Below are 25,695 nucleotides of genomic sequence, written 5' to 3'. Positions count from 1 at the left end.
TATAGATCAGAGAGGGATGCAGACATGCAGATATTTTAGAATTTTTTTCACTTAATTAGTATTGAAATTAGCATCATGATGTGTGTGCCGACTAAGTCAGGTATGTCTGAGTCAAGCTGGCCTACTTAGATTTCATCAGCGCTGAAAGACTATGTTTATCTTATTTACCATGAGCCATAAGTTCAGCCAATCCACTTTTATATTCTCAATTCACAGGGCTTCCTACTACGAGATTTCAGTTGATGATGGTCCATGGGAAAAACAGAAGAGTTCAGGGCTCAATTTGTGTACTGGAACAGGATCAAAGGCCTGGTGAGTAACTTGAGATGTTGCTTATCAACTTTTGTGAAATACTTTAAGTAATGTAATTTAGTTGCTATCTCATATTGGTGTATCTAAGGCCTCTAATATGCAAGAGGTAGCTAGCCTGGTGTTATTATATCGGTTGGCTCAGTTTAGCTACACTTATTGATTGGGTCCAGGAGTCCGGCTTTGACTTCTTAGATTATAGCGCAGCCTGGATCTGGTCATTCTTTAGCTTCCCATACTAGGTTTGTAAAGAGAAAAAAGAAAATGAGATATGTTTTGAGGGACTATATATTTTTAAAAATGAACATTTCAAGTAATAGTAAAGAAATGAAAACAAAGTACAGTACCAAAACATATGCTGGAGGTTTGTGCATTCAAGGCCTAACTGGAGGTAACCTGGGACATCCTGCAACTTGTTTACCCTGTGACCTCTCTCTGGGAAGTCTCTTCTACTTCTCAGTACACACATGCACATGCCTCCCAGACCTTTATCTGTAGCTGTCTTCTCTCTTGAGTATAACCTCATATTGTAAACCCACTTACTACATAGGATTTCAATAGCATTTCAAATTCAACACATTTAAAACTGAATTTATTGTCTTCAGTTGTTCTCCCCGTGTTCCCTGTCTTGCTTAATAGTATCACCCTTAACCTTGACATCATATTCTCAGGAAAACACATTATTCCTTAAAACCTTGCTCTTATCTTTGAGTCTCCCTTTTCTCCCCTATCAGTCTCTAAATCCTGTCAGATATAATTCAGAAGCTCTAGCCCCCTTTTTCAGTTTCTATTGCTATTTCTTTGGTATAGGGCCCCATCTTTTCAGTGAATATTCTTTGTGTCTCACCCTTTATTCTTCAGGCTGTCATTCATACTACTACCACAGAGTAATATTTCTAAAATATAGGTATATCTCCCTATTTCCTTCTGTGCTTTAAAACTTTCATTGACTCCTATGTTCACATTGCTCAGACTGTCACATAAGGCCCTTTAAGTATGACCTCCTTGCCAGCCTACTCCTGCCTGACCTTAACCCATCACACTGGAGACACTGCAAGCTACTTGCAATTCTTAGCACAAGCCACGTTCTCTCTGGGCTTTTTGTTTTTGCTCAATGCACCTTCTTCCTGCATTGAATGCCTGAACACTCTCCCCTTTCCATCCACTGGCTGAAAATTCCAATCTTCAAATGCCATTTTCTGTAGGAAACCTTTACTTAAGACCTAGTTCCTTTCATAAGCCTAATTAATTGATCCCTTTTTTTGCCCTTACCCAGCACTTTTTCCTCATCACACTGTTATAGCACCTAGCACATTATTAGTTTCTGATAAGCTTATACCCAGTTAGTTTGAGCAACTTGAGGCACATGGGATGATGACTAGTGTTTTTTTTTTTCCTGCTTAATTTTTTGTGTGCATAGCACAGTACTTAATACAAAGTCACTTAAATACTTTTTGAATAAATGACTACATGCTCACAGATATAGCTAAAACAGTGCTTATCAAACTGACTTTAAGTTTGGATGCTTTAAAATTGAGTTTTATTTCCCCTACCACACACTTTATAGTTGAGTCCTGTGTTGATGTTGCATTTAAATAAGTATGGCTGAGACTAGAATTTCAGTCTTCTCTGTGTTGCTTATTAAAGTCTGCTTTGTCTCCCATGCTCTAGTGTAGAACCAACTCTGTCTCTCTAACTATATCCTGTCCCTGCCACCTTGGTTAACTCAGTCCCTTTTCTTCTCTACTCAGCCCTATGTAGCTTACTTGCTTCTAACACGTTCTACTCTCCTCCCTGTCATAACTGATAACATTTCTTTTGTTACGATTGCATTTCCCATGTATCTTTTGATACTTTTTCTCTTCAGAAAGTAGGGGGAGAAAAGAGAAGCCTAGGGGCCAGAGGGACTGAGGGAAAGTTATATGTTCTATATGTTAATTTCAACTTACTGCAGTACCATCTTTGAGCACTTTCTTCGTCCCAAGTAAGTATATTGTCTTATTTAAATTCTCAAAAATACTCTGGAATTAAGTGATTTTATTTTCATTAATAGAGTTTAAAAAGTCTCAGAAGTTGGCTGACTTGCCAAAAGCCATGTGGCTAATAAATGGTGGAGGCAGGATTTAAATTCTGGACTTAACTATAAGCTGTAAACCTCATGAGCCACAGAAGGAGGAAAAGCATGGACGGGTTCCCTGTGGGAGGTTGTGAGACATGCTTAGAAGTGTTGCCCATGATAGCCACACTTGTTCCTTTAGCTAGAGCTTAGTTACATGCTATGTGGCAAGAGGGGGTGGGAAATATAGCCTAATCATGTGTCTGGGGTCAGGGGGGAAGAGAGTTCAGGGATTAGCTATCCCATCTTTGCATTTCCAAAAATTCTTGCACAAGACATAGGATGTAATGGTTATGTTGCATAGCAAGTGTCTCTGCATTGTTGCATTCTCATCTCGGTCCTCTTCCCAGTGTGGGATGTGATCTCTAGCACACACTAGGAGAAGTTCCACAGAGCGGGAATATTTATGTTTCCATGAGTTCTTAAGACTGTTGCCAGTCCTCCTCCATACATTCTGCCCTACCAGACTTAATTAAGGGTGAGGAGCTGTTCTTAAGAGAAGGTTTTACTAGCTGATGAAGATATGAGACTCTTTGTCTTTCAATTTGGTTGTCTTTAGTAGAAGTTATGTCCAGTTTCAAATCAGAACTCTTAGAATGGTGAAGGTTGTAGATCGAAGGAAAAAGTTGTGTGCTAGCTAACACCTGCTTTGGCATATAGTTTGTCTTTGATATAGAATGTAAACCACTCCTAAAGGTAGAGTGAATTGGCTGAGATTTAGATTACAACCACAGGAAATTAGTTTTAATTTAACCCCAATTCAGAGAACTTAGTTTGTGTTGATTTGTGGTATCTCTAATAAGTCATAGTTCTAGGAACATTAGAGCATGTCTTACAAGACTTCCGTTCTCTTAAACTAAGTCTAACTACAATAAGGAGATATAAGTCATTAATATCTTTTGCCCTAAATATATTTTAATTCAGTGGCACCCTAATAAATAGCTTATCTTTTAATTTAAAGTATAATTCCAAAACAGTATCTTTCAGTAATGCGTATATTCAGAGGAATTAGAGTATAACTCATACATATTCCTTGCATTTGACATTTTCATTCAGTGTTGAGTTCTTGCTGTGAGCCAGGTAGTGCCTAAAGTGCCTTATGTCTTGTAGTGTGTGACAGTAATGCAAATGAGATAGGTTTTGTGAACCTCATAGTAAACAATAAGAAAGTCAGAACACTCGAAGTATTTTGCTTTATACCACATAGTGAGTATGAGCAAAGGTACAGAGGCGAGAATGAGCCTGGGGTGTTTGGAATGTGAAATTGGAGGACAGATAATGGTGAAAAATAGGAAAGGCAAGGGCCTAGATTTTTTTAGGAATTGTGTGACTATGCAACATTGTGCCTGTTCGTGTGGATTATCTACTGAGAAGAGTTAGAGGCAGAATTCCAAATTACCTGGAAGAGTTTTTTTTCTAAAAACCTTTCCTTAACCATCTTTTTAGACCCCAGCACAGAGCTTCTTTTAAAAGTTATTGAGGGACTTGCCTGGTGGCACAGTGGTTAAGAATCCGCCTGCCAGTGCAGGGGACACGGGTTCGAGCCCTAGTCCGGGAAGATCCCACATGACGCAGAACAACTAAGCCTGTGCGCCACAACTACTGAGCCTGTGTGCCACAACTACTGAAGCCCATGCTTCTCAACAAAGACAAGCCACCCCAATGAGAAGCCTGTGCACCACAGTGAAGAGTAGCCCGGCTCGCCGCAACTAGAGAAAGCCCACGCACAGCAATGAAGACCCAATGCAGCCAAAAATAAATAACTTAATTAATTTTTAAAAAAGTTATTCACGTTTGTGTTAATGTTTGTTCCTAAGTGGTTAAGCAAGGCATCTTGCTAGTAAAAGATTTCTCATCTTCAGAAACTATTTTATAATTTGAAGAAATACACATTTTAAAATATGTTAAATAATACAGAGTATACAACAAAAAGTTCGTCTCTTTCACTTCATATCTCTAGTACTAATCTCCAGATATAACCACTCTGTACATGCATATATTTTTTTAATATAAGTAAAACAGGTAAGTTATATACATACCATATAATGCTTTTGGTTTTTTAACTTAACATATTGTTATCTTTCCATTATCAGTACATATAGTTGTATTTTAGCCTTTTTAATATCTACATAGTATTCTACTGAGTGGCTATAATATAATTTATTTACCCAGCTTCCTATGGTTTTGCTATTATGTGCTTCCCAGTTGTTTTGCTATTATAAATAATGCTTCAGTAAATATCCTTGTATTTGTCTTTGTGTATTATATGTACAAATATGTTTTAGGATAGACTACTAGGTTGAAGAATATGTTCATTCTAAATCTTAATAGAGCAGAATTGCCTTCCAATTGCAATCTCTATAATTCCATTAGTATATGAGGACACTTCTTTTCTCATACCCATGTCAATACATTGTCAGTTTTTAATCTTTAAAATCTGAGAAAAGTCTTGTTTTAATATGTATTTCCTCAAGTATGAGTAAGATTGAACATTTTTTTCATATAGACCCATGAACTATTTGCCCACTTTTTAAAACTGTATAAGGTGGCTGTTGTCTTTTGGTCATTTTTTTTTTTCCTGATAATTTCTAAGAGTTTTCTGTACATTAAGTAGATTATTCCTTTTTCATTTTTCGTATGTTTTTAGAACTAAAATAAGAAAAGATGTATATGGTGTTTGCTTCTAGGTCATTCAATATTAACAGGGTTGCACCTCAGGCTGTGGAAGATGTTCTAAATATTGGTGAGTACCAAATAGCTCTTATATGTTATATTATAATATGCTAAATATATTTTATTGTATGTTAGCTGTATTGTACATTATAAAATATTTAATTAAGATATTTCCCCTTTTCCTTTTTCAATAGCAAAACGACAAGGAAATTTAAGTCTTCCATTGAACAGAGAATTTGTAGAGAAAGGTCAGTGACCAATGATCATAACTACTAACACTTTCAGTTAAGTTCTGTACATATTTTGAGGATGTTATTGTGACGTGTACTTGTCTAATTAAGCAAAGCATAGTGCTTTTTTGACCCAAACATGCTCTTAATATAATACCCCTTAAAATATATTTTAAACAATAAAAAGTTTAAAGCTGGAATTTTATATTATGATTTTTGTCAACCATGGAAATATAACCTCTGTGTCAAAACAGTGTGACTGCAAACATGTCCTGGGGGATAGGAAAATGTAGAAAAATACACATCTGGAAATTAGGAAATGCACACCTAAACTCAGTGTGCCATTAATATCCTCTAAATGAGAAGGAATTCACTGAACTCTGATTGCTTACCTTCACATTCACTAAAATGTTCTCTTTAACCTTCTCCTATATGTCCCTGCCCAGTTATTTCAGGGTTCCTTTAAGAGAACCAGCACAGTTGGAGGAAGGATACTGATCAGCGAATTTGAAGACTAGGTTCCAATCCCAGACCAGCCAGTCACTCACTGTGAAACGATGGGCAAGACTGTTTCTTTGCTCCTCTGCTTCCTCAACTGTGGAATGAGAGAGTGGACGTAGATTGCTGGGGCATAGGAATTTTTCAAATTTATTTGTTAAATTTTATTTTTTTTAAATATTTAAATTCGTAAACTGAAAACCACATTCATTTGATTTGCATATGAAATTTTAACACACTAAAGTCTACTCATCTGCTAGGATCATTTTCAAAAGTATGGACCTCAAACTAAAGCTAAATCGTGCTGTCTCTGTTTAACTGAAGAGTATCCTAAGATTTCAAGGTAAATTATTTTTAGAAAAACAACAAAAAATCCAAACTTGTTTATAGTTGCATCTGTTTGCCTATGCTGCAACTGTCATCCATAAACATTTGAGTTTGAGAGTTATCAGAACAGACATGTTCTTACTGGTCGCTTTTAAAATGATTTAGCAATACATGATAGAGTATATTAACAGTGTGAGTTCATTTTATTTATATATTTTGGATTCTCGTAAGACTTTCTTTGTTGGGGAGATAGTTTGTCTTTAAAATATAGTTTGTAAACAGGACTAAATCTCTGTGGCTACTTTCAGCTCTCTAAAATGGACTGTTTTCTCCCTCTCAATTTGAGACCTAAAAGATAATTTTAATCATGGCTTTGAGCTAGAATTACTGTTAAATCTGCATCAAAGAAAGGAAAATTAGGCATTTATAGTAATTGATTCTTCATTATATAATTTAACTTAAAGCATAACGTGTATAAAACAACTGAAATTTATATCAGGTATACAAATTAAGGGTATATATAAAATACAGTGATTGATTTTTCTTTTAATAAACATACTGCTTTACTGGATGAATATTATTCCTTTGAAGATTTGACTATCTTCAGAAGCAATAGTGAATGACAATGGTGCAGTAACTGTTACAGACACTTCATTTAATTCAAATGAAATTTTGGTATATAAGGTAGATTATCTAATAGTCTTGCAATGTCTTTTAATGTGGTGCTCAACTAAATGTTCTTTCAAGCCCAGTTTCTTTGTACAGTTGTTTTTAACCAGTTTGTGCTCTGCATGCCAACTCTTGTGTGCCTCTTGGTTAGAGAGAAAGCAGATCCGAAAGACTTCTAGAAATATCTTGAGTAATAGCAGTTTCATTAGAGAAAGCATATTGCCTGCCATTGTTTGAGACTGAATTTTATATCAAGACTACTAACTTATACTTACGAACTCTTTGGCGTGGTATTTTGTAAAGGAACTTATTAGCAAGAGATTATGGCAATTTAAGGTCCATTTTCGAGTGCCTCAAGCTAGTTTCTCTTTTTTTTGTTTGATTACTAGCTTTATAGGTACCCCCCGACCCCAGCCAAATGTACCTATTTCTGCGATATTGTGGGTGATGTAGGCTTCTGTGGGCTAATCTTGGAACATACTCCTCATTTATAAGCGTTTTTTTGTTGGTTTCTTTTTTTAATGGAATGTGTTGTGAGTTCCAAGAAACTTGCTGCCAACCAGACCTTTGGAATAGAACTGTGCTTGTAAATTGGGGATGGCATCCATTTTCATTTTGCACTTCTCAGAAGTGACTGTCTTTCATCGAATGTGCTAATATTTGTTTTTTTTTCTTTATAGTAACAAATGAATATAATGAATCGCTGCTCTACAGTCCAGAAGAACCAAAAATACTTTTCAGTATTCGAGAACCAATAGCAAACAGAGTTTTTTCAAGCAGTCGTCAGCGTTGTTTCACCTCCAAGTAAGCTTCCAAAGTTGTCTTGTGGCTGTTTTCCTCCCTTGTAATTATAAAGCACAGTTGGCTTTAAAAGTGTTCAATTTCATTAAATTCACTCCTTCAAACTTAATCTAGCAGGGAAAGTAGAACCTGTAGAACTAAAGAGGTGTCATGCTAACCTGGCTAAAGTAATATTTTGTCTAACACTTAGGGTTCCATTTTAGAGAAACTAAAGTTTAAGTTAATAGAAAGGAGAACATAGTTATTTAATTGGGTGATGTGGGCTTTGTTTGTTTACTCTAGTAAGACACAGTAAGATCAAATTATCACTTCAAAAGAAGCTGACTGGAAAGCAACTTTTTTTTCACATGCTGTGGCATAAAAGCAGGACCTGCATTCATACAAAGTCATACAAAGTCTAATATAACTTCAGAGTAGGATTCATTGCTTTCAGCTTTTCCCTGAAAGTGAATCCCCCCCTCCCCACATCTATTAAATTTGCCTTGGATTGATTTTTGAGGGGAAGAGGATATACAGAAATGTTTGTAATTTCTTATTTTGTAAAGGTTGCCCAATTTTCCAAACTAACAAGGAAACCTACTATAATTCTGAAAAACTGTCATCTATCTCATGGCAAGCAAAGAACAGTTTAAGTACAAATTGCTGCTTATAGTGTGCATATAGTTTTTTGAAAATACACAACTGAATTTTTCCAGGAAAGACACAAAAAAGGAAACTCGTCATACTTAAAAATCACTTTATCATTTGAGAGTTAATTTTGATTAATCAACGAATCTATACTCAGTTTGGGTGAAACTGTAAAGATTCATTTAAATGTTTGTTCATATAAGTAGGAGAATAGCTTTATGACTTCGGTGGTTGGAAAATATTTCTTAGCAACAAGATTGATAAATTGAACTACATTAGAGTTAAGAACTTTTGTTAATCAAGGCACCATTAAGAAAACAAAAAGGCAAGCCACAGAGTGAGATAGTCTAGCAATGGACTCATATCCAGAATATATTTTAAAAATTCCTGCAAGTCAATAAGAAAAAGACAGGCAGCCCAGTAGAAAAATGGCCAAAAGTCATGGACAGGCATTTCACAAAAGAGAATATCCAAATGGCTGATAAGTATATGGAAAAATATCCTTGACCTTATTATTCATCTGAGAAATACAAATTAAAACTACGTAATATGATACCACACACACCAGAATAGCTAAAATACCAGTTGTTGATAAGGTGGAGCAAGTGGGACTTTTATGTACTAACATTAGGAATAGTTTGGAAACTTGTTTGGCAGTTACCTACCAAAGCTGAATACAGCGCATGCAGTGACCCAGTAATTCTGCTCCAAGATATATATCCAGCAGAAATGTATACACTGACCAGAAATGTGTGCACCAAAAGACATGCTCAAGAATATTCATAGTAGCACTATTCCCAATAGGTAAAAACCCAAATGTCCATGAATAGTAGAAGAGATACTTAAATTTGGGTATTTTTGTACAATGCAAGTGTTTTCAGACAGCAATGAAAATGAACACACGGCTGCTACAGGTAATAACATGGATGATTTCACAAACATGCTATTGAGCAGAAGAAGCCAGGCATGGGCATAGCCATTGTGTTCTTCCATTTATATAAAGTTCAAGACTAGACAAAACTATTACTACTGTGGTGATTGAAATTAGGGTAGTGGATATGCTTGGGAAGGAGGGGCTGGGGGTAGAGGCTGGGAGATGGGAGTAAGAGCAGTGAGGGAGCTTCTGGGGAGCTGGGTAACATTCAGTTCCTAATTTGGGTGTTGATTACGCAAGTGTGTTCATTGAGCTGTACCCTAATAATTTGTGCCTTTTCTGTATGTTGTATGTAAATAAAAATTTTACATGAAAAGTTACATTCTTGCTCACTACTTAAAATACTTGTAATGGTAATAACTCAACATTCAAAAGCCTATGAATTCCATCTGAACTTGTTCACTGATAAATGTTTGGGTGAATGGAGCTCTCCTGAACATTGAAGTTTTGAGATTTTTTTGATAATGTACCCATGTATTCACATAGTCACTAATTCTCTCATATCAAAGAGCAACTTGATTTTTAAAATCAAGGCCAAATGATCTCTCTGCCAGTTTAGATGACAATGAAGTGTTGTAAAGAACCTGTAATTTAGGGTTAGGAAAAGTGTTGCTATTTAATGAGATGTTTCTTTCTGCTTAGGGTTTGTGTTCGTTCTCGTTGTTGGGATGCCTGCATGGTTGTAGATGGAGGAACTTCATTTGAGTTTAATGACGGAGCAATTGCTTCAATGTTGATCAATAAAGAAGATGAGCTTCGAACTGTGCTTCTAGAACAGTGAAGGATTTCCTCAGATGACAATTTTGATTACTGGAAAAAATAGTTTTACTGTGGAAACAGACTGCCAGTCATAAGGCTACAATTTTTGGTTATTGTTGAGACTGGTTGGCCTTGGGCTCAAAGGTGATCAAGGAAGTGAGATTTGTATTATTCTTCTGTTGGATTCTGATGGAAAAGATATTCACTGTGTAAGAAAATGGATGGACTAAATTGATTAGAATTCATACCAGTGAAATTTCTATATTGCTTACAATTGGTTTCCAGCAGTGCTGATATCTTTAAATTTAGAGAGGTAGGCTCCAATAGAAGATTAAATGTTTAAGGTTTGAAATTTAACTGTACAAGCTTTTTTTCCTTCCTTTTCCTCCTAATTTTGTGGAATTGGTCAGACACATCTCATTTGATTAGTATTTTTTTATAGTACCTAAAATTCAAGATTTTTTAAAAGATTTGGTGATGGAGAATTTTGATAAATCCTGACATTGACCTAATTGAAGTAGGTAAATGTGTTTTTTATATGCTAAGAGTTTTCTAATTTCAGAACACAATGATATTGTTATGATTATTGATTTAAAAAATTCAAACAATCATTTTTGAAATTATTTAGAGATGTTTTCACTTAATTGACTGTCAGGTTAATTTTGACAATGCTGGGTGAAATATATCTGGACAAAATCATGACACCGTTTCAAATGTATTAATTATCCAATAACTATTTTAGGTCTTCGGTAATTTTTTTTTAATGATTTGAGTGTCTAATAAAGTCCTTCCTTATTTACAACTATCTAACATGGATTCAGAGACTAAAAGGATGAACTAATTAGACATATTCTGTTAGGAGTTTGGTAAAACCTTAAAAAGATATTTTCATCTAGTGTAGGAGTATTGTCAGAAAGAAAATGGATAATGGATTATTTAATAAATATGCAAAACACTTTAGTTCTGGAATTGCCTTACTTATTATCATGGTAGTTTTCACCTAACTCATATTCCAAATTTTACACATTAGCTTTGGAGGATAAAATGTTATGGCTTTTCTTTTTTTCCCGTTATGACAGTTTCTTTACCTAATTCCTGATCTACTTATAAGTAATCCTAGAATTATCACAGAAAGTACCTCTTGCTGCACCATGAGACAATTGATATTCTCACTCCAGTTATTCAAAGTTGTTTTTTTTTTTTTTCACTTGCTGTTAAAAGCTTTTCTTAAATCACTGAAGTATTTATTGAATACCCACTCAGTGCCATGTACTGTGTCAGGTGCTAGATATACATTGGTAAAGTAAACAGACTTTATCGTATAGAACTTGAGTCTAGTGAGCTCAGAAGTAAATTCTGTGAAAGCTAGGATGTATTATAATCAAATCGAGTGCTCTTAGTTCTGGCAGCATTTATCATGTTCTTGTCAAAATTCTTATATAAATGTTACTATACAAAGATAATCTAGGTTTTGTTGTATATCCAGAACAAGAATCTGTTTTTTTTTTCCTTAGTTAAGAGCATCTGCATAGACACTAATAGCAAGGAGTTTACGTGATGCGTACAATAAAAATTGGTGTTTTCCCAGAGATGGATCTAATTTCTTGTTTGATTTTAAAATGATATACTTAAGATGTCACTTTAGAAAGAAGTGAAATTCCACACTATAGAAACTCCCTAACAGGTTTAAAATACCTTTTTGACAAAAATGCCAACTCCATCTTTAATATCAAGGAAATCCAATTGTCCAAAATGGCACCAGAGATCTGTTTAATATGTAACATATTAATAGGTAACCTGCTATGTAAAATTGTTCATAAGCCATATTTTAAAGGTTTTAAAAATACTTAATGTGCTTCCTTTGTGATATAACTTCTAACATTTCTGCTCTGTGGTGGGGATTTATTTGTAAGAGATGATGAGAGGCAAAGGATGTTTGAATAGCAAAAATGTTTTTATGAATGAGTTAACCTTTTCATGGCAACTACATGTGAATAAGATTAAACCATTGTTATCTTTTCTTTTTTAGTTCATTTCTTTAGCTCTTATGGGTCATTATTGGAAACCCAGATTTCCCAAAAATGTTATATTTCAAGAGTTTTTTCCCCACTGCTATGTATTACTCTGTGCGCTTTGACTTCATTCACTGCTAATGTGACACAGTGCTTCCTGCTAAATGTAGACTCTTCAGACAATTTTGAGTTAATATTTTTGATGCTCCATATGTATTTATATTCATGGCCCTAGTAAATCAAATCATATTACATGAACTGCTGAACTAGAAAGAGGAATTGTTTATTTCAAATGTAGTTTATTCTTGTTAACATTAAAAATAACCATGAAGGGGCTTCCCTGGTGGCGCAGTGGTTGAGAGTCCACCTGCCGATGCAGGGGAAACGGGTTCTTGCCCCGGTCTGGGAGGATCCCACGTGCCGTGGAGCGGCTGGGCCCGTAAGCCATGGCTGCTGGGCCTGCGTGTCCAGAGCCTGTGCTCCACAACGGGAGAGGCCACAACAGTGAGAGGCCCGCGTACCGCAAAAAATAAATAAATAAATAAAATAAAAATTAAAAAATAACCCTGAAGGATTAGTGTACTGTAAGTCAATAAGAAGGCTTATATAAGTTTTCTACATGAAGGAAGGTATAAAGAGTATTTTTTTTTTGTCATGGGCTTTATTTTATGATAAAATTTTTGGAAAATTACTGACTAACCAAGGAGCTAAAAGGAAAAAATAGAAAAGAATGTTTTAAGTGTTAATTTGAATATTTTATAGGATAGCAGAGGCATGGCTTATAAATAATTTTGTTCTCCCGTTTTAAAAAATCAAACATCAGGGCTTCCCTGGTGGCGCAGTGGTTGAGAGTCCGCCTGCCGATGCAGGGGACGCGGGTTCGTGCCCCGGTCCGGGAAGATCCCACATGCCGCGGAGCGGCTGGGCCTGTGAGCCATGGCCGCTGGGCCTGTGTGTCCGGAGCCTGTGCTCCGCAACGGGAGAGGCCACAACAGTGAGAGGCCTGCGTACCACAAAAAAAAAAAAAAATCAAACATCAACAGTTAAAAAAATTTTTCAAAACTTGGGATCCTGAGAAGACTGTTGAAGAGATCTATCTGAACATTAAACAGCTTTTTATACCAGTAGATTGTGAGTTCACAGGAAGTAGGGATTATGAGTTCTGATTTGTACCTTCTCCCAATGAATACTTGAAAACTGGCATAGCTAGAGAAGAAATTGCCTATTATGATAAATAATGGTTTTACTCTGCTGAAACAACATTCTTAGGGAGTCTGTGTGTGTGTGTTGGGGGGTGATGTATGGATAGTTGAAGTAAGTAGGACAGTATTTGAGAAACTAGATTGAAGAGAGCTTGAATGATTTGTCAGGTTTTCACCATAGTAGACTGGTTCTTCTTGGCTTTCACAAGAAAATAATCTATTTAAAATACATTTGGTAATTAAGCTTTGTTACATAGCTATTTCCTCCTGCCTCAGATCTTTTCTTCAAAACATCTTTTTTTTAATGTCTTTTTTTAAACATTTATTTTATTTTTGGCTGTATTGGGTCTTAGTTGCAGTGCACGGGCTTCTCACTGTGGTGGCTTCTCTTGTTGCGGAACATGGGCTCTAGGCGTGCGGGCTTCAGTAGTTGTGGCACACGGGCTCAGTAGTTGTGGCTTGCAGGCTCTAGAGCTTAGGCTCAGTAGTTGTGACACACGGGATTAGTTGCTCCACGGCATGTGAGATCTTCCTGGACCAGGGCTCGCACCTGTGTCCCCTGCATTGGCAGGTGGATTCTTAACCACTGTGCCACCAGGGAAGTCCAAAATATTATTTCTTGATGAAATGATTCTTCACAAAATCATTCTATTAGGTTGGCCAAAAAGTGCCTTCGGTTTTTAAGTAAAAATAAAAGACACATTTTTCATTTTCACCAAGAACTTTATTGAACAAGGTATTCATCCTTTTGTTCCACTACCTTCTGCCATTTTCAGGCAACTTCATAATTCCATCTTCCCAAAACTTTTTATCTTTTTGAGCAAAGAACTGTTCCAGGTGCCTTTTACAGTCTTCCAGGAATGGAAATTTTTTCCATTAAGAGAATTTTGTAAAGACTGAAATAAATGGAAATCCACAGGTGCAATGTCTGGTGAATACAGCAGGTGAATCAGAACTTCCCAGCCAAGCTGTAATAGTTTTTGCCTGGTCATCAAAGAGACATGCAGTCTTGTGTTATTCTGATGGAAGATTATGCATTTTCTTTTGACTAATTCTGGATGCTTTTCGAGTGCTGCTTTCAGTTGGTCTAATTGGGAGCAGTACTTGTTGGAATTAATCATTTGGTTTGCCGGAAGGAGCTCATCATAGAGGACTCCCTTCCAATCCCACCATTTACACATCACCTTTGGATGAAGACCGGCCTTTGGTGTGGTTGTCGGTGGTTCGTTTCCCCCACGATCTCTTCCGTTCCATATTATTGTACAGTATCCACTTTTCATCACCTGTCACAATTTGTTTTAAAAACGGAATGTTTTCATTACATTTCTGTAGAGAATTGCATGCGGAAATAGGGTCTAGAAGGTTTTTTTTCACTTATGTGGAACCCAAAGGTCAAAGCGATAAACATAAGCAAGCTGGTGCAAATGATTTTCAACACTTGATTTGGATATTTTGAGTATGTCAGCTATCTCTCGCATCGTATAACATTCATTGTTTTCAATTAATGTCTTGATTTGATTGCTGTCACCTTCAACTGGTCTTGGTCTACCCGACCATGGAGCATCGTCCAGTGAGAAATCTCCAGCATGAAACTTCACAAAACACTTTTGACACATTCGATCAGTCACAGCACCTTCTCCATACACTGTGCAAATGTTTTTTTGCGTTTCCGTTGCGTTACCTTTCTTGAAATAATAAAGCCTAATATGCCGAAAATACTGCTTTTTTTCTTCCATCTTTTTTGTGTGTGTGTGTGGTTTGAAGGGACTTTTATTTATTTATTTATATATTTTTTTACATCTTTATTAGAGTATAATTGCTTTACAATGGTGTTAATTTCTGCTTTATAACAATTCTTCCATCTTCAATATAAAAATGGCTACACAAAAATTCACCAATTTTGATGTCTTTATTTAAATGCACGGTAATATAACAGCTTGCATACAATCTAACAAAATTGTTTCAAATGTTAAAGACAACTAAGTGCTACTAGAGCCATCTTATGGAAAAAACCAAACAAACCTTTTGGCCAGCCCAATATTAATCTTTTAAGTATTTCCACTAGTCTTTCAAATGGGCTGTGGATTATCCACTTTACATGAGTAAATAGTTTTGAGTAAAAATGCATTTTGAAAGCCAATATAATATACACCAATATGTATAAAATAGATAACCAATAAGAACCTGCTGTATAAAAAATAAAAATTTTAAAAAAGCCAATGTAAATGACTATGGCCAGTTTTTGTTTAAAAGACAATATAAATGCATGGTAATGGTTGGGATATGATACATCCCAGTGTGCCTATTCATTTAAAAATGTATGGCTATGGAAAAAGCCTGCCTTACTGTCTCATCAATCACAGCCCCTGCCATCTGAAGACCTTAAAATATAGTGATCTTAATGCTCAAATGTGCATGGTAGATATTTTGATATTTGGCTTAAGGAATACCAAAATATCAGCATTTTGATAGATTCACTAAAAATAAATAAATATTAAAACAAATCCATAAAATAAGTTTAGTATAGGCTTTAGGGCTTCAACCTGTATTGTAAGGAGCTAACCTCTTGGTGAAGAGAGCTTTTTGACTTTCTGGGACATTTGGCCAGGTGGGGATGGGAGAGAGAAGGTTGCCTTTTTGTTTATTCCAAGGTTAGGGTATCCAGTGGAAAGGTGTTTCTTTCTAGTTTTCCTGGACTACTTAGTGCCTTTCCTCATGCTCTGTACCTCCCCCGTCCTCTACATTGTACATCGTTAGTCAATGTTGGATTGTAATTGAGTTCACCATGATAGAAGGGACATAAGTCACGTTACCCAGAAATTAAAATTTTGCATTTGGCCAGACTTTACATAATATCTTGGAAACTTGCAGCTAGGGTATAGGAGAAAAATCAAGGGCCATAGGCAGATGTTAATATCATGAAAAGAATGACAGCCAGATATTATGTGCCTCTTGAAGGAAGGCTAATACTACCTATCAAGTATCTCCTTGCTAAAACAAAAAGCATTGATAGGCAAAGCCTTTAGATCAGGGTCTCTCAACACTGACACTTGAGGTTTTGGATCAGATAATTCTTTATTGTGGGGAGCTGTCCTAGATATTGTAGGATGGTTAGCAGCATCCTTGGTATACAACTGCTAGATGCCAGTAGCGCCTCTCTACTTGTGACAACCAAAACTGTTTTCAGATGTTACCAGATGTCTCTCGGGTAGCAAAATCACTCTTGGTTAGGAGCTTTTTGCTGTTAGATCTAACTACCAGTTTATGGAAATAAGGGACAGATTAACATGTTAAACATTATTCCAGGGATTGATCACATCTGCAAAATCCAGAATGTGGAACACTGGACAAACAACCTAGTTTCTTCAGTAAATAAATTGTAAGGATAATAAAGAAGGGGAACTCTTAAGATTAAGAGACTTAAGGAAATGTCAATGTCAACCAAATGCAATGTATGAACCATGTTTGGAGCCTGATCAAAACAAACCCATGTAAGAAAACACTTCCAACAGCTAGGGAACTTTCAACACCACCTTGATATTTAATTTTTCAGAATTAATTCAGGAGGATATCTTTTAGAGGTAGATACTGAACTACTTATGAAGTCAGAGTTCTGGGTTTTGCATCAAAATAATCTGTGAGCCCGTGTGTGGTACGTGTCGGGTGGGGGAGATGATAGATGGATGAGATGATGGATGAAATGAGATTGGCCATGAGTTAATGACCTTTGAAAGTGGATAATGAGGTTCATCATCTTCTCTACCTTTTGCATTTGACATTTTTTATAATTAAAAACAAAAAAGGAAACACAGTGGGGCTCCCCTGGTGGCGCAGTGGTTGAGAGTCTGCCTGCCAATGCAGGGGACGTGGGTTCGTGCCCCAGTCCGGGAAGATCCCACATGCCGCGGAGTGGCTGGGCCCGTGAGCCATGGCCACTGAGCCTGCGCGTCCGGAGCCTGTGCTCTGCAATGGGAGAGGACACAGCAGTGAGAGGCCCGTGTACCGCAAAAAAAAATAAATAAATAAATAAAAGGAAACAGTACTGATAATATCAAAAAAGAAGCAAAACTGGGTAATAATTAGGAAGAATCACCGTTCTACCATTCGAATGGACGAATTCAAAAGGAATTAATTCCTAGAAGATCTCTGGGTATAGGGTGAACTATTCAAATAGTTTCCTAATGAGAGTAAAATACACAGTATAAGCTGATCAAGTCTGTATTTAAAAAGTGCTACTACCTTTTATTGATAGTACTTATCATATTTATCACTTAAATCTCAAATGTTTTATAAACATGTTAATACTTTGAGAGGCACTTTTACCATAACAAGCCTGTATATTCAGCCCCTTGTCAAAGAATTATAAACATTTTAATTTGACAACACATGAAGTAGATGGGGCAAAAAGGGACCATGTTAGGGCTTATTTTTTCATTTTTTTTAAAAAACGGAACTTTTTTGGTTTTCTTTTTAGTTTTTTGGCTGTGTTGGGTCTTCTTTGCTGTGCGCGAGCTTTCTCTAGTTGTGGCGAGCAGGGGCTACTCTTCATTGCGGTGTGTGGGCTTCTCGTCACGGTGGCTCCTCCTGTTGCAGAGCATGGGCTCTAGGTGCGCGGGCTCAGTAATTGCGGCTCGCGGGCTCTAGAGCAGAGGCTCAGTAGTTGTGGCACACGGGCTTAGTTGCTCCGTGGCATGTGGGATCTTCCCGGACCAGGACTCGAACCTGTGTACCCTGCATTGGCAGGCAGATTCTTAACCACTGTGCCACCAGGGAAACCCTAGGGCTTGTTTTAAAGTGCCTTATTCAGAGGGCTGAGACAAATCCCACACCATACCAAACGTTCATTTTAACCAGAGTACTTAAGAAAGAGAAGGAAAAAAGGAATACAACTTAGCTGAAGTATTCATTTTTATAAAAATGTGTTTTATTTTAAAACAAGTCTATAAAAGTAGAAATCCCATACAAAAATACAGATTACTCTGACATGTTAGCAAAGTAGCTTACGGCTGGACTTGAGTTTGGAAGTACTGTATGTTTGAGGGCATCCGGAAATCAGAGGCCAACCAGATCCTACCTCCAGCCCTTGTCACTAATCTGTAAACAATAATTTCAAGTAGTATTTAGCACTTTTTAACTACTATGGAATTGAAACCTAATCATTTCCCGTATAACACTACTTTAAAATGTTCTTCCTTAGGTCTGAGCAGATGAGGGCACTTCATACCATTGTTTCTAACATTTGAAAAATCTGATTTAGAAAAAGCAATGTTAATAGAAATGATGAGTTTGGGCTTTTTGTTCCATCTTGAAAATACAGGGAGATCATCGATTTAAATAAGAAATTAGTGTTTTGTGTTTTTTAAAGTAGAATTTAATCCTTTTGCTTCCATGTATCATTAAAAAAATCACTGATGCCATCAAAAGGTTCAACACCTGAGCCTTAACTTTTACGCAGGTGCCAGCTGTGCTAACTGCTCTGAAACTGCGTGGAACATACACGTGATTCTGCTGTGTATCGAAAGGAACATGCGGTTCTTCTTAGGGAACTCTAGGTCCAGTAACCTTATAAAATGTGTTGTTTCAATCATTGTGGAAGGCCATTTAAAAAAAAAAAAGGATAATTTAAAATACTTGATTCCAGAGTAATATAAAAATAACTTCAAGAACCTCAGTGATAAAGGAAAACAACAGGTAACCTCAGTTCAGCATTCCAACCATTTTAAGAATTAGAGACTGACTGGTTCCTACCACCTTTCTAAAGCAAAGGAAGTCACTTTAAAAGCTAAAGAACCTATGTTAACATAATTTGATCATAAAGTCAGAAGTCCACAATTAAATTTCCTCAGCTAATTTAGAATGCTGGGAACACAGTACATAAAGGAGACTTCATTAATGTGCATTAGAGGATCCCCCAGGATAACCTGTCATAGAAAATTGCCTCTTGAGCCTGTAAATTCTAACCAATTCTATACCTCTGGTTGGCCGGTTGTTTTTTTATTTAGGTTTTAAGGTGAATGACCCGGGGCTATTTGTTTCCATATACCTAATTGCAAATCTAAAGGCAAAGTTGAAATGTGTATTTTTCTTTCTATCCTCAGCAGACTGCCACAAATCTATGATTCTCATTCTGTTCAGCTTACAATACAAATAGCTTATTATTTTTTGCAACCTACGTCTTATAAAGCAGTACTGAGAAATTAAATAGAAGAAAGTTCAGTTGCCATATAGGCTATGAAAATGATTTGCTGATGGTGATTTTTAAGCTTGATTCTAAATAGATTTAATAAGAAGGGCACTTGGAAGAAGTGGCTCAAATTTTGCTCTTTAAGGTATCTTGAAATTATAGGCTCACTCTCCTAAAATTTCAAAAGGCATACAGCTTAGGCTCTTAAGGATATAGCAGTGATAAAAGCTTTCCTAGTCATTTTTCAAAAGCAACACTTCATAGTTTTCTCTCCAACGGTTCTCTAATATACTTGTAGAAGGAAGGCAAGAGAAAACCAAGAATAAAAATAGCTGAGCTCTCCACAATTGGGCTTCCTGCCTACTTTCCCTGTTCAAAGAAAAGAGGAGACACCATCCTGCAATAGATACTTCATAGACAACTGGGCTTCTGCAGTGTCAGTCGGCATCTGATGCCCCATATCTCCTGGTTCTTTTTGTTGCCAGTGGTTGGCCTAGCGATGGTGGTGAAAGGGGAACAATTAATTTGTAGATGAGGAAGGGCTTCCTTTAATAGTTGAAGGGTACTGTCTGGCACGATTCCAAAGACTTGTAGTGTTTTTAGTGTGGGAATTTCTCCGAGTTCACTGGAAAGGAAGAGAGAGACTTTCAGAGTAGCAGTATCTATGGTAACTGTTCCCCTAGAGTAACATGACCCACTTTTTACAATTTGTATTATATTTTATAAAATGCAAGCTGAAGACATAATTTGCAATCAGTGATTTGAGAAAATTGTAAAGGTAAACCACAAAGCACAGTCCATAGCTTGGGCAACACAGCGTAAGGAAACACACAAGTGCATTTTGTTGAATTTCTAATAACTGGAAAACTCCAAGGTTTATTTAAAGTCCAACCATATTTTCTTCCTTTCTCCATTCTTGGTTTAGACTAAAAAGTGTCACTGTGTTGTGAGGAGAAGCCAGCAAGCTAGTGGTGGTAAAAGTAAATGTTTTACTGTGGCATTAGATGGAGTCACCAAAGGCTACATGCAACTTAAGGATATGGACTTGACCTTTATTTGAACTAGGCTCGCCCTCTCAAAAGGAGATGTGAGCAGAGCCGATAACTTCTAAACAATGGTTAATACTCAACAAGTCCATTACATGTGATGAAACCTAACAGTGACTTCATGACGATATTTTAAGGTTATGTGTTGGGTGCAGATAGAGACAACAGACATCTTACTTCTCTACATATTACCATTTTTTTTTTTTCTGTCACATGTATCACAGTCCTCTTCCTAGGTATTTCACATTAAGTGAAACACATCTCTGTCAAGAGTGAAATTCTGTTCCACAAAAAAGGGAGCCTGTTTTCCCAAAGTAAATACTCTTTGGTAATGATTCTTTTTTTTAACCCAGGTCTGTGTGCTTAGAAATTCAACTCTCTGATCTGTATGTGCTCCAGGTTAGGACACACAGTACAAAGTCTCAAGAAAGGGAATATTTAGTTTGGAGTTTCAACAAAATCCCACTGCAGATCAATGAGCACATCAATAACCTAGAATTAGAAGCATCCTTTATGTTTTCATATTGCCAATAATTACTTAAAAAAAATAAACCTTCCTGATAATAATTGTCACCTTGCCTCCAATCTTTCTTCCTTTCAGCTTAGTGTATATACCAATGACCAAGGCATCTTCGTAAAGCCTAGCTCAGACTATGTCCTTCCCATGCTCAAAAATCTTTGATACCACCCTCATGTTTTTTTTTTTTTTTTTTTGGTACGTGGGCCTCTCACTGTTGTGGCCTCTCCCGTTGTGGAGCACAGGCTCCGGACGCGCAGGCTCAGCGGCCATGGCTCGCGGGCCCAGCTGCTCTGCGGCATGTAGGATCTTCCCGGACCGGGGCACGAACCTGTGTTCCCTGCATCGGCAGGCGGACTCTCAACCACTGCGCCACCAGGGAAGCCCCAGCTCCCTCAAGTTTACAGAACTCAAAACACTCTGTTGGCCTTAGGCCCTTCATTACTAAACCTGCTCTCCCACTCTTCCCACTCCCCCTCTAAGCTTATTTATTCTACATTCAAGAAAGTGTTTTAAACCCCATAGGTGTTTACATACATTAGCTGAAAACAAGAGGAAGGGTAATTTAGAAAATAAAAGTACTATCCAAGTAAAATAAATATGCTTGGTGTTCCTAAGGGGGCGCTAAGATCCAGAGGTCACAACAGACTGAAAAGAAAGTCAGCAAGAACAAACTGTTGTTTGTAAAGTAAGCTAATCTCTGGAACAGAAACAGGAGTGCATGGGTGGCACAGTGGTGGCACAGTAGTTAGGAATCCGCCTGCCAAGGCAGGGGATGCAGGTTCGAGCCCTGGTCAGGGAAGATCCCACATGCCGTGGAGCAAGTAAGCCGGTGCACCACAACTACTGAGCCTGTGCTCTAGAGCCCATGAGCCACAACTCCTGAGCCCGTGAGCCACAACTACTGAGGTCTGTGCACCTAGAGCCCGTGCTCTGCAACAAGAGAAGCCACTGCAATGAGAAGCCCATGCACCACAACAAAGAGTAGCCCCCGCTTGCCGCAACTAGAGAAAACCCACGTGCAGCAATGAAGACCCAATGCAGCCAAAAATAAAAAAATAAACTTATTTTGAAAAAAAAAGAAAAAAAAGAAACAGGAGTGTAAAGAAAGGTCAGTATACATAGGTGTTTATACTTATTATCACTGAAGATGATAGCAATCCTGTCCCCAACTTAAATCCCTCTTATGTGAAATCTGAGTATGAGAACTTTGTCATAGCCATGAGAATTCGGTTTCTGCCATCTCCAGATTAGCCAAATTGTAAGACATTCTGCAGTGGATAGTATTTAAAAGAAGAAACTACAGGTGGGAGTGACGAGGAATGGCAGATGATAGAAGAGGAAATGTTCTTGCAACAGCACTTCAAAAGAGCTTGGTGAGGAAGGAAATTACACCAGACACTTAGAAGACACTCAGGTGTTTACATGTGAGTAAGAAGTGAGCGGTGTAAGATGGGATGGTGGACGAATGATCATTCCCAAGTCGAAAAACCAGAAAGTCTCTAAAATTTTAAGGAGAACAAAAAAATTAAAAAAACAACAACAAGCCTCTTGTATGTGTATCACCTACAACACAGCAGAACACATATGCAAGTATCTCTTTGAAACTACAAGGTAAGAGACTGAAAAGCCAACGAAGGGAGAGTAAATAGGTATGAATAGTTTAAGAGCCATGATTTCTAACTTAAGAAGTATAAAATGACACTGATGTCTTAAAGTGTCTCTAGTTAGTAAACAAAAGGTATTTATAAATCCTTTCACAGGTTCACTGCTTACCTCATCTACATAATCCCATTTTCCTTATAAAATCTTAAATTCCTCAACTACAAATTCTCCTACAGAAGTGATTATTTAGACTCTCCTAATCTCAGATCACTTTACTATCTCCAGCTTCGATTTCTTACTTGAATGAGAAATACAGAATAATTAGAAGGACTTTTGGATATAAGGAAATCAGATCAATTAAGGAGTAAGGGAATAAATACAATGAGGGTATAGGTCCTGCAGACAAAAAACCTACAGTTTCCCAAGTATTTTAAAGCATTATCATTACAGAAGAAACACATACAAATTTTATTTTCCCACTTCTGAGATAAGAAATGAAAATTCTTTAGCACAAATGACTTTCTGGAAATTATTGTTGAGGATCCTACAATTCTTACTATGCATTTCACGGACGTCAGCCGCCAGAATGACTGAAATTGGAGGGCAAGACATTCTACCTGGAGAAACTTTTAAGGACAGGGTACCAGCAAACTCATCTTAATGGATTCACAAGGTAAACCAGTATACTATCTACATAATGTCTTAAGAAACATACTCTTTTACCTTAAAGTTCAAGGACAGCATCTTTCTTCTGTCTGTTCTCACTCTATTCTGGTGGTCTGGCTTGTCACTAAACTCCTGATGCCCCTGTTTCCCTTATCTCGAGAGAATATCTAGACAAATCAGTGACAACAATGCTGTGAGCGTTCACACCTAGGTCTGTGGCTTCAGGCCCACGCTCTGAACCATCAATTCACACTGCTGCAAATATTACTATGAAAGCATTATCATCCCACTGGATACAAATATGTGAAGGCTCACAGCCTCCCCTTAGCCTCTGCTCAAGAGAAAGCACTTGGGTATTCTCTGCTTAGCTCCTTTCTCTCTGGAGAGAAAGAACAAAAGTAAGACACGTGGATAGATGCTCTTCAGAACAGCAACGAGAAAAGAATGATCACTGCACTCCAGGGTGCTGCACAGGCAGTGAAGCTGAAGCCTAGATGGCAAGGACGGGAAAGAATGGTTGACAGAGAAGCCTTTTTGGGTGGACACTGCAGGCTCCTAGGAGTTCTGGATGCTAGAAAATTCAAGTGGCAGGAGATTTTAATAAGAGTTCCATGCATATGAATTGAGACCCCAACATCTGAGAGCCCTGAAACTAAATACTAGCATTCCTTTTAGGCAGTGCTTTCCCAAATGAGACGCCCGCTCAGACCCTGAGTCCCAAGATTAATTACAGTGATTTATTAAAAAACGTAATTACCAGATTCCCTAATTCTACTAGTTAACTCTATGTAGCTGAAGTATCTTATTCATTAATTCCTTTTCTTAAAAAAATTATTTTTTAAAAATTGAAGTATAGTTGATTTACAATGTTATATTGGTGTAGAGCAAAGTGACTCAGTTATATATATGTATACATATATTCTTTTTCAGATTCTTTTCCATTATAGGTTATTACAAGATATATAGTTCCCTGTGCTATATTCCAAGATACTGAATATAGGTCCCTGTTGTTTATCTATTTTATATATAGTGGTGTGTATGTTAATCCCAAACTCCTAATTTATCTCTCCCCCCTGCTGCCCTTTCCCCTTTGATAACCATAAATTTGTTTTCAATGTCTGTGAATCTATTTCTGTTCTGTAGATAAGTTCACTTGTATCTTTTTAGATTCCACATATAAGTGATATCACATGATCTTTTCCTTTTTCTGTCTGATTTACTTTACTTAGTATGATAATCTTTAGGTCTATCCATGTTGCTGCAAATGGCATTATTTCATTTATTTTTACGGCTGAGTAATATTCCATTGTATGTACATTATATATATATATATATATCTCACATCTTCTTTATCCATTCATCTGTTGATGGACATTTAAGTTGCTTCCATGTCTTGGCTACTGTAAATAGTGCTGCTATATTCATTAATTCTTGAAACTAACTTACAAGATGCAAACCAGTAATTTGAGGACTACATAAATTCTGTGCTCAAATTCACCACCTTTCTTTGGTAGGAACCAGAAGCTTGATTACCTTCATATGGATAGTGAGTTTAAATGAGGTCAGCAGCCTAATTCAGGGCATACTGGTTGGAATGCGAAAGAAGGGCACCAGGCCAAATCCAAGATACTGACTTCTTGAGGTTTTTAATAAAACTGCTATACAGTTATATTTGAACCAAGGAAGAATTTTCCAGCCCTTTGAAATATAGGAAAACTTCTTAAAACTACAGAGATGATGTTATTTCCAGGATGACTTGGATATAGCACTTCTTAAAAGGAAGATGGACCCAATTCTGTTTTTGTTGGCACTGCCTTGATTTTGTGGAAGTTGCTGAGCAGGTACAAAATTAATCCCTGTAACAGCTACCAGATTAGATACAGACTACTTTGCACGTGTCCAGGAGACCTGGAATGCAGACCCAGCTCAGCCAGTGACTCACTATTCGGCTTTGGGTAAGTTACTTTACTCTTCTGGATCTCAATCTCCCCCCTTTTCAAAGAGAGCATCAATCACTCTTACAATACTTACTACTTAAATTGTTTATTTTTTCCATTCCTTGACCATCCAGGACAGATGCACTAGAAGATTACAGAATTTTTCCTCTAAGCTCAGATGAAGGTTTTTGGAATCAACTCTAGTAGACTTGAAAAGTTTCGGAAACACACACACACACACACGCACGCACACACACTGGGTCTGCCTACCCCGTCATATAATCTGAGCTTCCTGGGAGTAAAGACTATCTTCTCCCGCTTTTGTAAGTTCTCCACAAGTAGTAGTACAGTATTCTAATATTTAAACTCGCTCACAGCTAAATAAATGTTTAGTAAACTACCTCAATCCACTCAACTTTTCTAGACATTTTAAGCAAAAAATTTTGCCTTGCTTTTTCTATTTGGCTAGTCTTTCCTAACCAGTGTGTGGTACACTAATTTGATGTTTAAGTAAGTTTTAAACATCTGCTGTTAATAATGGATTTTACCACCAAGGGACATCTCTTTTGGTCCCTGCCCTCTG

At 37.1% G+C, this 25,695-nt stretch overlaps 2 protein-coding genes across 5 annotated transcripts in view; one reads left to right on the top strand and one right to left on the bottom strand.

The window, feature by feature from the left end:
* NADK2 (NAD kinase 2, mitochondrial) overlaps nucleotides 1-11,964 on the top strand; it is a 46,637-nt gene extending 34,673 nt beyond the window's left edge. For 2 of the 3 annotated variants that reach the window (XM_024754647.1, XM_024754648.1), the window contains 5 exons: nucleotides 217-312; nucleotides 5,113-5,168; nucleotides 5,293-5,346; nucleotides 7,503-7,626; nucleotides 9,827-11,964. In XM_024754647.1, the coding sequence (XP_024610415.1) occupies nucleotides 217-312; nucleotides 5,113-5,168; nucleotides 5,293-5,346; nucleotides 7,503-7,626; nucleotides 9,827-9,965 (469 nt within the window). In that variant the 3' untranslated portion in view covers nucleotides 9,966-11,964. Of the gene's footprint in view, nucleotides 1-216; nucleotides 313-5,112; nucleotides 5,169-5,292; nucleotides 5,347-5,774; nucleotides 6,126-7,502; nucleotides 7,627-9,826 lie in introns of those variants that run through there. The other variant, XM_024754649.1, reaches the window with a different exon arrangement.
* Nucleotides 11,965-18,090: 6,126 nt separating this feature from the next.
* Nucleotides 18,091-25,695, bottom strand: part of SKP2 (S-phase kinase associated protein 2) — a 32,046-nt gene continuing 24,441 nt past the window's right edge. For both annotated transcript variants that reach the window (XM_024754667.1, XM_024754668.1), the window contains one exon: nucleotides 18,091-19,966. In XM_024754667.1, coding sequence (XP_024610435.1) covers nucleotides 19,753-19,966 — 214 coding nt within the window. In that variant the 3' untranslated portion in view covers nucleotides 18,091-19,752. The remainder of the gene's footprint in view (nucleotides 19,967-25,695) is intronic.

This window comes from Neophocaena asiaeorientalis, unplaced genomic scaffold (assembly GCF_003031525.2).
Source record: "Neophocaena asiaeorientalis asiaeorientalis breed wild unplaced genomic scaffold, Neophocaena_asiaeorientalis_V1.1 scaffold229, whole genome shotgun sequence".
Classification (NCBI taxonomy): domain Eukaryota; kingdom Metazoa; phylum Chordata; class Mammalia; order Artiodactyla; family Phocoenidae; genus Neophocaena; species Neophocaena asiaeorientalis.
Note: the sequence above shows the minus strand (reverse complement) of the source record. Positions and strands in the feature narration are given on the sequence as shown.